This window comes from Tyto alba, unplaced genomic scaffold, assembly GCF_018691265.1.
Source record: "Tyto alba isolate M040663 unplaced genomic scaffold, T.alba_DEE_v4.0 Super-Scaffold_2, whole genome shotgun sequence".
NCBI classification, from domain to species: Eukaryota; Metazoa; Chordata; class Aves; order Strigiformes; family Tytonidae; genus Tyto; species Tyto alba.
The window spans coordinates 52,439,555-52,451,964 of record NW_024881282.1 but is presented as its reverse complement, the minus strand read 5'-3'; the positions used below and the strand labels follow the sequence as shown (position 1 = coordinate 52,451,964).

General features: G+C 39.2%; 1 protein-coding gene across 11 annotated transcripts in view; it reads right to left on the bottom strand.

Moving 5' to 3' along the window:
- Positions 1-12,410, bottom strand: part of GRIP1 (glutamate receptor interacting protein 1) — a 335,638-nt gene that overhangs the window by 20,931 nt on the left and 302,297 nt on the right. For all 11 annotated transcript variants that reach the window (XM_042791892.1, XM_032999950.2, XM_042791893.1 and 8 more), the window contains 4 exons: positions 7,364-7,433; positions 6,967-7,112; positions 1,399-1,543; positions 180-319 (listed from right to left, as the gene is read on the bottom strand). In XM_042791892.1, the coding sequence (XP_042647826.1) occupies positions 180-319; positions 1,399-1,543; positions 6,967-7,112; positions 7,364-7,433 (501 nt within the window). The remainder of the gene's footprint in view (positions 1-179; positions 320-1,398; positions 1,544-6,966; positions 7,113-7,363; positions 7,434-12,410) is intronic.

The window sequence follows — 12,410 nt, the reverse complement described above, 5'->3', positions numbered from 1 at the left end:
AATAGGATTATAAAAAAAAAAAAAAAAAAAAAGGGGGTGGCAGTCATTGCTTTATTGCAGTTCTAAGAATATGCTTTTTACTACTGACACGAGGTTTTTCCAGGGATGGCCTAAATGCTTGTTAATCTGTAACAACACATGCATTAAAGACCACTGATGCCACCCTTGGCCATACTCACCATCTGTCTGCTTCTTGATTTTCAAGGTGACAGTTTCTCCTGCCATCTGTAATAAATGAATGGCTTCACTCAAAGGTTTTCCTTTCAGACTGCTACTATTTATTGCTAAGATTCTGTCTCCTATGTGAATTGCCCCAGTCCTACAATAAGAGAGAGAAGTAAAACACTGAGAGCATAAAAAGCAACAAAGGCAATTTCTTTGTATATCTGGAGCATGAAAGTCTCATCTCCCTTTCTTTCTTTCATTTTGCTTTTATAGCTGTGTTACAGAGTAATTCTTTTGTTAGAAACGCTTAAAGCAAGCCACCTTTGTTGTAGTGACAATAGCAGAGCTGAGGCATGCAGACGTGGATTTTTGTGTTACTGCAGTCGTTAATCACCTATGGTTGATACTCATTGCAGCCCACCTGTTTAAGGAGCAATCTCAGACAGATCAGAAAGTTCTGAAATGAGCCAAGTTTCTAGAAGTCTCACAACATAACAGATAATGGCAGTGTGATCAAATCACCAGCTATTTCACTCATGTGGCTTTCAAGATGGATCATATCAAGAGAAGAAAATAAATTCTCATAAATGCAATAAATGCAATGTTTGTTTTGGTTGTGCACAGTATCATGTTTTCAGGTTTTGTGTGCTGCAAGTTCTCTCTGAAACCACCACCAAAGGTACCAGTCGCAATGACTCTACCTATCTTAGAAATAGAAAACCTTAGCATTTTCATTATTCTCTATCCATCACTTACCACAAGGAGCATTTCTGCTCTTCAGATAATGCTTACTATGGAGTATGTAAGTGCACATACAGATACAGTGTGTGTATATGATAAGAGGCAGATAAGTATACAGTAAGTTCAGATAAACTTAGACATGTGAATTGCTTTCCTTACCTGTCGTACTATACAAGACTATTGCTTTTAACTGGCTGCTAAAATGTTCCTGTGACTGAGCAGTTTGATTGACTAGTCTTTCCTAGGTGATTTACAATAAAGACCACAATCCTCTGCTCTGTCTTGTATAGTATATGCAAGAACATCCTGACATCCTGTTAAGATATTGCTCATGCTCCTGAACAGGGCAATGATCAAAAAACAACAGCAACCTCAGATTTGGAGAATTACTAAAAAATCGCTAAATTGTGAAAATTTGCATCTTCGAGTAAACAAAATAAATCTTTATCCTGACAAAAAGAACATTGAATAATAATGAGCTTTCCAATTTACCTTTCAGCTAATCCTCCTTTTGTAAGGCTGGAAATGATTATGGGATCAAAGGGCTCTTCAGTACCAGAGATTGTAATTCCAAGAGGCCCACCATAGCGCTTAAGCTCAACAGTATAAATAATTGCTCCAGAGCTCTCCTGTTCATCTGCAATAAATGCCAAGGGGATGCAATTGGTTTCTTATGAAAGAGGGAATGAAAAAAATAGCACATTCAGTCTAGTGACTGGTAATCAAACAACATTTTCAAAGGATTACATTTCAGATGCACTTCTTAATCATATTCTACCAGATTATTTTGTAAAAAAAAAAATATCAAATTGTCTCTTGTGCAATTTCTTTTTTATTGCCAAAACCTGATTCCATTGAAGTCAATAGAAAAACTCTCCTCATTCTATTAAGACTAAGTTTTACTCTGTTTAAAACCTTTATATATTATTTCCTATTAAAATGTAACTTCAGATGATTTTGTCACAGAATCACAGGATGGCTGAGGTTGGAAGGGACCTCTGGAGGTCATCTGGTCCAATGCATGGCCACCAGCATCAGGTTGCCCAGGACTGTGTCCAGATGGCTTTTGAGTATCTCCAAGGATGGAGACTCCACAACCTCTGTGGACAACCTGTGCCAGTCCTCACTCACCCTCACAGTAAAAAAGTGTTTCCTGATGTTCAGGAAGAACCTCCTGTATTTCAGTCTGTGCCCATTGCCTCTAGTCCCATCACTGGGCTCCACTGAAGAGAGCTTGGCTCCATCTGCTTTACATCTTTCCTTCAGATATTTACATACATTGATAAGATCCCCCTTGAGCCTTCTCCTCTCCAGGCTAAACAGTACCAGCACTCTCAGCCTTTCCTCACAGGTGAAATGCTCTAGTTCCTTCATCTTTGTGGCCTTTCCCTGCACTCACTCCAGTAAGTCCATGTCTCTCTTGCACTGGGGAGCCCGGGACTGGCCCCAGCACTCCAGGTGTGTCTCACCAGGGCTGAGCAGACGGGAAGGATCACCCCCCTCTGCCTGATGTTGGGCGCCTTTGCCACAAAGGCACATTATTAGAGAAAAGACAAGTTACTACTATTGTACAAATACTGGTACTCATCTGTTTCTTGAAGTTAATGGAATCAAATATAATTCAAAAGTTTGGAACCAAACTTCCTTAGAAGAATTGTATGAAAAGTCAAAAGTCATGATAAGTTGAGCAGTGGTCTTACTAAGAGAACTTGAAATATATCCCATGTTTTTGATGGACAAGTTTTAAGCTTTTGTAACAGAATCAAAAATGGCTTCTGAATTCTGAATTATCAACTAAGTTGAACAATAACTCCATGAGATTTGATTTCATTATACTGCATGAAGTCATTTGCATTATTTTGAAATTTTAGTCTCACCAATCATCAGAAATGGAGAAGAATTTGTCATTGTGTAAGCTTAACTACAATGTATTTTCCTTAAACAATACCCAACAGGTGTTGCAGCAACAAGAAAGGCTCCTGTATTTATACAGTGAATGCTTTTTATGTATTATCAGAAAAATATCACAGCAGCAGAGCAAGCAACTCCAGTATCTTTGACCTGTGAAGGGGTATTTTAAAATTTAAAATGCCAGATTTCTCCTCAGATCAAAATAACAAGTGATCCCTTGCCCATCTTATGATATTAGTATTCAGCCAGGACATCTGGCCTGGCGGCCAACTTTTCCTAGATCTGTGGGTAATGACATTTCAAATGGCTCAGTGAGTGTGGAAAATGCCTAGGACACACATTCTGTAAATGTTACTACAACTAACCTGAGACAAGTTAGAAAACGAAAATGTTCCCACTTCTTTTCCTGTAGACTGAAAAACTTTAAAAGGAACAGTTATCTACACCTCTAGCAAAGGTTCAAAGAGTTGCTTCCTTCTCATGCTGAACATGGTACTTAAGCAGAACTGGAGAAACACTATAATCTTGGAGCTACTTTCTTTCTTCCCAATTTGCAGAAAATTTAGGCCTTCAGCCTCCCCCCATTCCAACTCCCCCCTATTTCCCCCTTGTCAGCCACATAAAGAAAATGGTACACATATAGAATCAAAGGAGAGAAGAATTAGTGGCGTTTATTCAGCAAAGAATAGTGGGATTTTCATGCCTAGTGTTGGCCTTGTATTCCTACTTGGGGCATGATCATCAATGTTTTGGCACACTTCACGTCAATACTTTATCTGACATACTCTTTCCAGGAGCACCCAACTCCCAAGACTTCACTGGAAGCCTCTGGCCAGCTTACAGTGGGCTAGCATGTAGGCTGTCACTGTGCAGCAGAAGAGTGGCAGCTCTTGCTTGGAACAATGACAAATCCTCTGGGATCTAACGCTGATAACGTTTACACAGGTGTCGCATTGACACAGTACAAGACTTCAACTGAAGGATGAAAAGTAATCCACCAAGCTAATTGAAAATGTAATAGCCAGTATTTGCTAACCGTCGACACAATACCGATGTTTCTCTGCTATCAACAGTAAGTGAATAAGAAGTTATTAATCATACAGCAGCCCTGTCACATGAGAGTTGGAAGTTTATAGATCTTACTGAATGACTGGAGACTGGTCCATCACGTCTGTCTGCTGGTTAGCCCTAGTTAAGAAAATTAATGGCAGAATGCAACAAATGTCGAATTGCTACACTGTTCTCTTCAGTGCTTTTTCCAAGCAGCTGAAATCAGAGCTATCAGACAACATGGCATGTATATGGCCTGAATCCACAATGAAGGCTGGTCTTGCCACGAAAATAAAGAACTCCAATATTCAAAAAAGAGTGGTAGCTGTTAGGTTAATCAGGAGATAAAACTGTTGTCAGTTTGGGAAGCTGGCAGGAAAAAAAAAAAACAGAAAAACTGCTGAAAGCATACTTTCATCTGGTAAGGAAATATAATCAAACTACCATGTTTTGGGTCTCATGTTCTTGAGATTTTCCTTCTTTCTTTTCTTGTGATGCAACTGTGGTTAGTTCTTGGAAACCACATTTAACAAAAGCAAACCCTCCGTGCTGCAGCGCCTCTGCTCTGTCCACTAGTCCCTTGCTCTTCCAAATACCATCTGATCAACACAGAGAAAGGGGCAAAGACGAGCACGGTCTGAGGGAGCACATGGCATGTATGACCCTGCCGCTGGCCTCACCTGCACCGGTGGCTCTGGGGAACACAGCTCTGAGACACATACAACTGTCTGGAGAAGGGAGGAGTTGGAGAGACAGCAGAGGAAGGAAAAACAGAAGGCAGAAAGAAGAGCTAGAAATACTTAAAAATGAATATAAAAGGAAAGAGTTTGAAAGACAGCGAGTAAGTGAGAACCTAGGGAAGAAGAACCCCTGCTGCCTGCCCTTCTCTCCTCAAAAAAGGATGCCATGAGAAATTTTTAAAAGTTTAAATCTTAGTCTCATTCTGTGATTTATAAATTGTTTTGGAGAGCTCCACGACCATTCATCTATTAGCATTAGGCTTTTCTTTTCTTGGGGAATTTATTAACGATTTTTTTCTGTAGAGTTTGAGAAGCACATTTCTTCCCTTTGTGAGAAAACAGACTTTCATAAATAAACTAATGGCAAATAAACAAAAATTCATTTTAATTCAGGTACACTTTTTGCTACACTTTTGCTATTGTTTTGCCACTGTTTTAAAAAATATTTTTTCTTTAGCATTTCAAGATACATTCATTTTAGCTTTCAAAGTACCTGAAATCTGCTATAAATACTTTCAATTACACCTTGACACTTCGTCAACTATTACAAGAACTATTTGTATAGAGAATTTTGTTCATTAGGTCTCTAAGTAGCTGTCCATTTACACGTGAATCTGTTCAGTTACACCAAATATGTCAGGATTAGACACTGTAGTTATGTGAGAATCTTGATATAGATATATGAAGTAACTGTAAAGTGAGTAATACAAATGTGTAAAAGTGAACTATGGAATAAGAATCCCACTCAGACGAAAATCTGTACCAGCTACTGTGGTATTCAATACCAAAGAGAGCAAAGATGTTATTTTACATGGGTAGAGACTGAAATCCACATTTCAGTGACAGCAACAGAAAATGGTGTAACAACTTCAGTGGAAATGGAAGCTGTCCTAGAAAAAGGATTAAGTACACAAGGTGAGGGGGAGTGGGGGGACAACACAACACACACAGGACAAATTCACAAGTGTTTAAAAGTGTGGGAAAAGTTACTACTTCTTCTGCATGGCTCTAACTCACCCCCCACTTCTATGGTCTGTTGGTAATTTCTCTGCAGTGTTATTAATGAGAGAGAGACTTTCAAATGAGGGGAAGAATGTGAAGGAGGGATCCTAGGTGCCATGAACACTTAAAAGACAGACCCCCTTCTTGTATAGGTGAAAAATCAAACTTCCTTTGACAGGCATTTTTCCTGTCAATCTTCTGCCAAGCGTAGTTGCAGTTTGCTCTTCATGACATGCCTGGTTTGCTCAGCTGTGCAAAGCAGTTGTCAGTCAAGTGTCCCTTTGGACATACGGCCCATGGCCAGTTTGGCCAGCCCTTGTCCAAGATGGACCAACTATGTGTAGCAAATCCCACCTCTCCACCTGCAGGGACCTAACCACAATATCCTGCCAAGCAGTGGCCATTCACTTTGCTGGATCAAAATTTACTTCTGAAAGACAATTAGCACAAGGTGCTAAATGCATCTGCCTTTGCTTTGTACTGATCATACTGATAAGATACTTTCTGTTTGCTCTCAAAAGCAATTAAAGGAAAAGAGCATTCTAGTGCAATTCTAAGCACAATTTGAACAGTTTTACTTCATTTTAAATAATAAAGGGCATCAGGCTGTGCCTTTTTACTGTAAGATTGTATAGAGCTTAAGACAAGCGAAACTACAGTTCGTGCTTTTGTGTAATGCTGTCATATAAATCCCAGCAGTAATGGCAGTTAGAATTGTCTAACTTCCTTTGCCACTAGAATGCATAACAGAACTCAATTTATTATCTCCAGGTAGAAATTCTGCTCTTACGGAGTCCACAATGGAGAAGATCTAGGAATATTAAGAGATGCAGGTGTGCAAAATGATGGAAGCTCCATTACTTCCACCGGGCTGATCAGACCTGGCTCCTCCATCAGCCATCCAGCAGAGTGTGTAAACATGTGAACAGTCATACTGAAGTCAAGTTCCTAAGTTTATGGATAAAGCATTCACTTCAGCACCCTGCTGGAGAACTCAGGCCTGTAGATCCATGCTTTGTTAACCACAGTTCCAATCTTAAAAGCAGAGAAAGTCTCAATATGCTGATAAGAGAAAGATCAACTTTATATGGCAGCACCTGAGGGGAAACTGCATTTCCAGAAAACTGAAAATCTCATTTTGCAGTGCAGCTCCTGCAGGCAATACAGTCACTTAGAAAATTAAAAACTTTACTTACCATTAAAATTCTTTTTAGTGTGACATTTTTTGATTAGCATTAGCATAAATCAGCTATGTTTAGAAAAAACATCTCACTAAAAATTAAATGCAAAATAACAACCCTAGGTTCTAAAAATCCCCAAAATACACAAGAATCTGCAATAAGCTCATTGCTAATACCGGAATTATCTTCATCTTTGCGGATCTTTAACTTTACTAGGTCCTCACAGTGCTGAAGGATCTGGACAGCATCTTCCATTGAGCAATTGTCAAGTCGAATGTTATCTATTGCAAGCAACTTGTCACCCAGTTCGAGTGTCCCAGTTCTGTGAACAAGCAAATAAGCTTACATGAAATTCTAGTAACATTAATGCAAGGTATCTTAGAAGGTATGAAAATTATTATAGAAACAAGATGGATTTTTAAAAACAATTATTTCTTAATATGCTGGACATTTCATTTGGAACTACTTTTTACAAAACCAAAGCACAGTCTCTTACAAGCTCTCTCTGTTTAACTTGAGTTTGGCTGGCTACACAATGAAAACAGATTTTTACTGGGAGCTTGAATGTCTTACCTGTGAGCAACACTTCCTTTCTTGATATCAGAAATAACCAGAGGGTCCCCTGGTTTTCTACTGGATGGAGCTGTAATAAAGAATACATACAAGTATCTGTTTTTATTTCTAGATACGCAGATGGGCTAATTCTGTCCATAAACCAATACTTCATATATATTATTTACCAGTACTATATTCCTCCCCTTCCCCTAAATTGTATGTACATGAATACAATCAGTAGCAGCATATAGGTAAGACTGCATACCTCTCAAAAATTAGAAAATGCCAGAATTAAAGTGACTGATGCAAAGTGTATTTAAATCGATGTCTGAATTCTGGGTTAGGCCAGGACTGAACCATGTGAAGTTATCACAGTACAGCTTCAGTGATCTATCATAAAATGCTGTGTAGCTATAACACGTAAGGAAGACTTTCTGTTAGTAGAACCTTTCAGCACAACTACCAATGCTGATCTCTTGCTAAAACATTTCTGTCAGTCGTACATCATGTTTTATTATATCCCTGACCAACGGAGCTGCTCTGGTGAAATATCTAGAGTGGGCTAGCCCACATTCTTTACATCTGCTCCTTTCTCATTCAGTGCTTAAGGCAGAGGTATGAAGATAATGCTTCCTGGGTGAGGAGGAGGGATCCACTTCACAATGTATGAGATGCTTTGGATAGTGGCCACGCACGCCATTGAGCTGACACGGTTATCACATCTGCACAGATGTAGCTTACATCACACAGATGCTTGCTTCACTGTGACTCTCTGCTTCCTCTGAAGTAAACATGAGCCTCTTTTGATGAGTCACCTTGCTCCTCTATACTGCTTCTAGGCCTTAAGTATTGTGAACTTTGCCTCACTTTGTCCTGGGGATACCTACTAGAAGCCCTGCAATTCCAGCCATGGTCAAATTAGTAAACCCCCCACCAGTCCTCTCTTTGCACACCTAACTCACCTCTTCTTGGAGGTGTGTGAAAAAACTTTCAATTTTCTATCTGTCCATCATAGTTAAAAGGATGCTCTGCTCTACAGTGCCAGGCATTGCAATTCTTTACTGACTTGTGCAAAAGTATTTGAACAAGTTTCCCTTGGCCAGGAAATTTGCTTAGCGATTTTGCTTGACTTTTGGTTGTGTAAGAAACAGTTAACCACCTCAGGAGAAGAAGACAATGCTTACTGACTGCTTCCAGAGGACTGTTTCTTGGAGCAGCTTCACTGAATGCATAGTTTCGGAGGGTTTATCCATTTGCTGACAGAAGACTGCACTGAACATCTCACATGGTAAGTAGTCGGCTCAGAACTTAAGGGTGATGAAAGATACATTTTTAGACAACTATGTGGCACCTGGTCTCTGCCATCCAGAAGTATACCACCTACAGCTGCTCTGGCCAGGAGGCAGTCCATGTGGTCAATGCAGAATGACTTTTGGGACTGTGGCTAACAAAGAGTGTGTTAATATTAAAACGCTGCCATGAGGTATAATGCTCTCAGTTCTCCTACAAGCGCTAATGGTTTTCGCATGTGTAGGGCACTTCAATCACCCCAAGCCATTTCTGCTCTGTCTACTGAGGCCTCTGCATTCATTCACAGAAGGTACTTTTCCATTAGGCTTCAGTGCGTATCTGACAATCACCCAAAGAGCTACCCATATTGGAGGATCACCTACAAAATCCTGATGTCAGTTACTTTAGCAGCTTGTGATTCTTAGCTTTGATGGAAAATGACAGATCTTCACTTACAGCAACTACAAGGTGCATTAATAATGATATTTCCAACACAATCTTCTAACAGGTCTTGTTAACCTTGGCTGCCCTGGCTGAGGAAGCCTTTGAATATCCAAATAAACTGTTTATGAACTACTAAATAGCCATGTTTCAAATGTAGTGTTTTCGAAGTCCAAAAGATAGATGTACAAGGACTTTCAAGAACTTTTAGAAACTTCAGGAAATGCCTAGGTTGCAATTTTGAGAACAGCAATTAACTTTTTGCAAGATGTGTAATTTTCATAGCTTGTTTCTCATACTTTCACGCATGGGTCAGCTATTATTTTATATGACAGTTCCATGATTTATTTTAATTATTTGGGTTTGTTTCACCAATTAGTATCTTGCTAAAATTTTTAAGTATCACTTTGGTGAACTTTTTTTTAAAATGCTATGTTTTTACCTTCTGGGTTGCCTTATAAATCTCTGAGGTTATATGCCACTCACTGTACAATGTCTGCAGTTTGAGATTTGAGTATTGAGATAGTTTTTATAGAACTGCTTTATAAAAATTACCAGTAATAAAGAAAACAGTCCATTATTGTTCCAAAAGGAAGACAGGAGCCAAAACGGGGGAAAGAGCACAGCTCAAAGGGCAAAGCCAGAGAGTACATGTGGATCCAAAGGGTATGATACAGCACATAAAGTTATTACAGTTTCAAACTGGGTAAGTGTGAACCAGCGGTATTTTGTCAGTTATCCTGGGCTATTAATTGTGTCTGGTGGATGAAAGCCTTTTTGTAGGCAGCAAACACAGCTCAGTGTGAAATGAATCCCCCCATGCTGACAAGCCCTTACTAAGCAGCTACACCACACTTTGTTTTATTCTTGTTCAACGATCATGACATACTTACTACAAACTATTCAAGTTGTGTTGCGGAGAAAAAGTCATTAATTTCCTCCTGAACTTTGTACTGCACATCACCACAGCCTAAGACTGCCTCCCAAACACTAGCGAACAGATGCTGTCCCCAGCAAGAAGACTGACTACTATTCTCCTGATTTTATAGATGAGGAAAGGAAACATAGGAACATTTAGGTCAAAGTATGACAATTTTCAGTGAGCAGTTTGAGATATCCTTTATTTCTCTCAATAGTTTGTAGTATATAACAGCTTCTATGTCCAAAGCACAACTACTGACATTTTCAGCAACAGCTGCAGATGCTCAGCATTTCTGCAAGTGTGACCCCAAGATCTGAATGGATTCCACAGAAAATCAAGCAGTCACCTGTGGAAAATCTCTTTCTCGGTCTCTCTCTCCCACTTTTGGCTGCCCCCGCTCTGTGAAATGACTTGTCTCAGTACAACTCTATTGCAGAGAAAAGGAAAAAAAACCCTGACTTTTCCAGGGTAGCATTAAGCTCCTGACTATGAGATCACCTCTTTTTTCTTTCTGCAATACTCCACCTCATTCATTATGCAGTCTCCATCCCCTTTGATACACAACACTGTTTCATCTCTCCCTAGAGAGCACAGAAGCAGGAGTCCCAGTGAGAAAGTAGTATTTGACCACTTAATTAAAAAATATATCCTCATGAATTAATGCAAGTTTAAAGTGACACTGTATAGCTTTAAGTCTCCATTTTTATGTTTCATTTCAGAATTATTTTTGTTTTTAAGAAGCAACTTAAAACAAAGCACCTTACCACTCACCCATGTCCAGCCTTCTTGTTTAAGTCCCAGCTTCCCTTACCCTGATCACACCTCAGCCTCTCCCTTCATCTGCTTCCTCCCTGCTATGGCTCTCCACTCATTTTCTCTCCTTGTCCCATTCTGCTTGTCCACTGAAGATTCCATCTTTTCTCCTCCCTGGTCCAGCTGTTAGTCTACCTACTGTTCAGCTATTGTAGAGACCTTACCCAGTCTGTATGATGACTTATGAGTGGACTGAAGAGTGCAGAAAGTTGTACAGATACTAAAATCAGTGTTGCAGCTGGAAGGCTGATCTTTAGCAAGCTGTTTGTTCTCTCTCTTTAAATTACTCTATGATCCTAGGTGTCCATCCCAGTCTTTTTCCCTGCTTCTACTAGTTAAGACACACTTCCCCTACTTATCTTCCACCTCTTGAAAGCAAGTTGAGTTAAGTGTTGTCAATTTTGTAGATGAGCAGTTCCATTAAGTTAAAACCCCCCTCAAACAACCCTCCTTTCTTATTTCACTGCTAACCCAAAGACAAAAAACAACAATGTGACTGAAACAGATATGGGGGTGGACATCTCACCTACCACCCAGCCAAAACTCACTTACTAGTCTCAGTCTGGCTTCAAGTTTTGGAGTTTGATCAAACTCCAAACAAACTCAACAAGCAGAGGAAAATGCTGTGGGATGGAAAAGTATTTTTTATACAAAGTCTGTTCACTTATTCACAATGCTGGTTAACAGCTACTAGACTTTTTAAAAATAGTGTGATTATTAAATCATTGAAAGAGGTTTTTAAAACTAGACTGATGTAGCTCTTTTATTCCTTAAGTATTGGTTCATGTGGAGCAGCTGAGCAACCTGATGATTCTTCAGGCCCTGCCTTGAAAATAATTACTTGTAACGTTGCACAATGTAGCTGTTTGCAAGCTGAAATCCCAAAATACACAGAAACATGCTTTAGAAAGTAAATTCTCAGAGTCAGTGCTGTAGATATTAACAAACCTTGTTTCTGATGAAATATGAAAGCAGTAAATCAGACTATAGTATAGCTGCTAGTCAAAGTGACTTAGAAAAACTGATGATAGTTTAGGTGAGATTCTGATATTCTTACCAGCTTTGCAGCTTCTTATTCCTCGAGTAGTCCCATTAGCTTCAGAGAGATTATTTATGAAGCAAGGTGCTGCAGTTCATTACCAGTAAGGATATCAGAATCTTACTTAAGAAAGGAAAAACGAAAAAAAAAAAAAAAGAGCTGTTAACTACAATTACCAGACTGTACTCGTAAGTAATTTTCTTGGACATCATTTACTGTATTTAAGAAATATTGGTCTATGGTAAAGTAGCCAGTGGAACAAAAATTTACCTTTAAACAAACTAACAAAAAATAATCTATATTCCATTACATGGTCTAAAGTCAATGTCACTGGCAAAGAAACTGAAACAGATCTGAACACTAGTAGATCTGTTTGAAAGCCATCCTTCTTCTAAGGAACGGTTCTGTTATAAAAGTATAATCACACACACATGGACACTGCCATGTCATGCTTTATTTGGATGATGTAATTTTAAAGAGTGGAGATATTCTAATTGCTCCAGCCAGGTAACTGGGTGCAAAAATGATGGTACCTGAAGCATGAAATATATAGTCTCTTA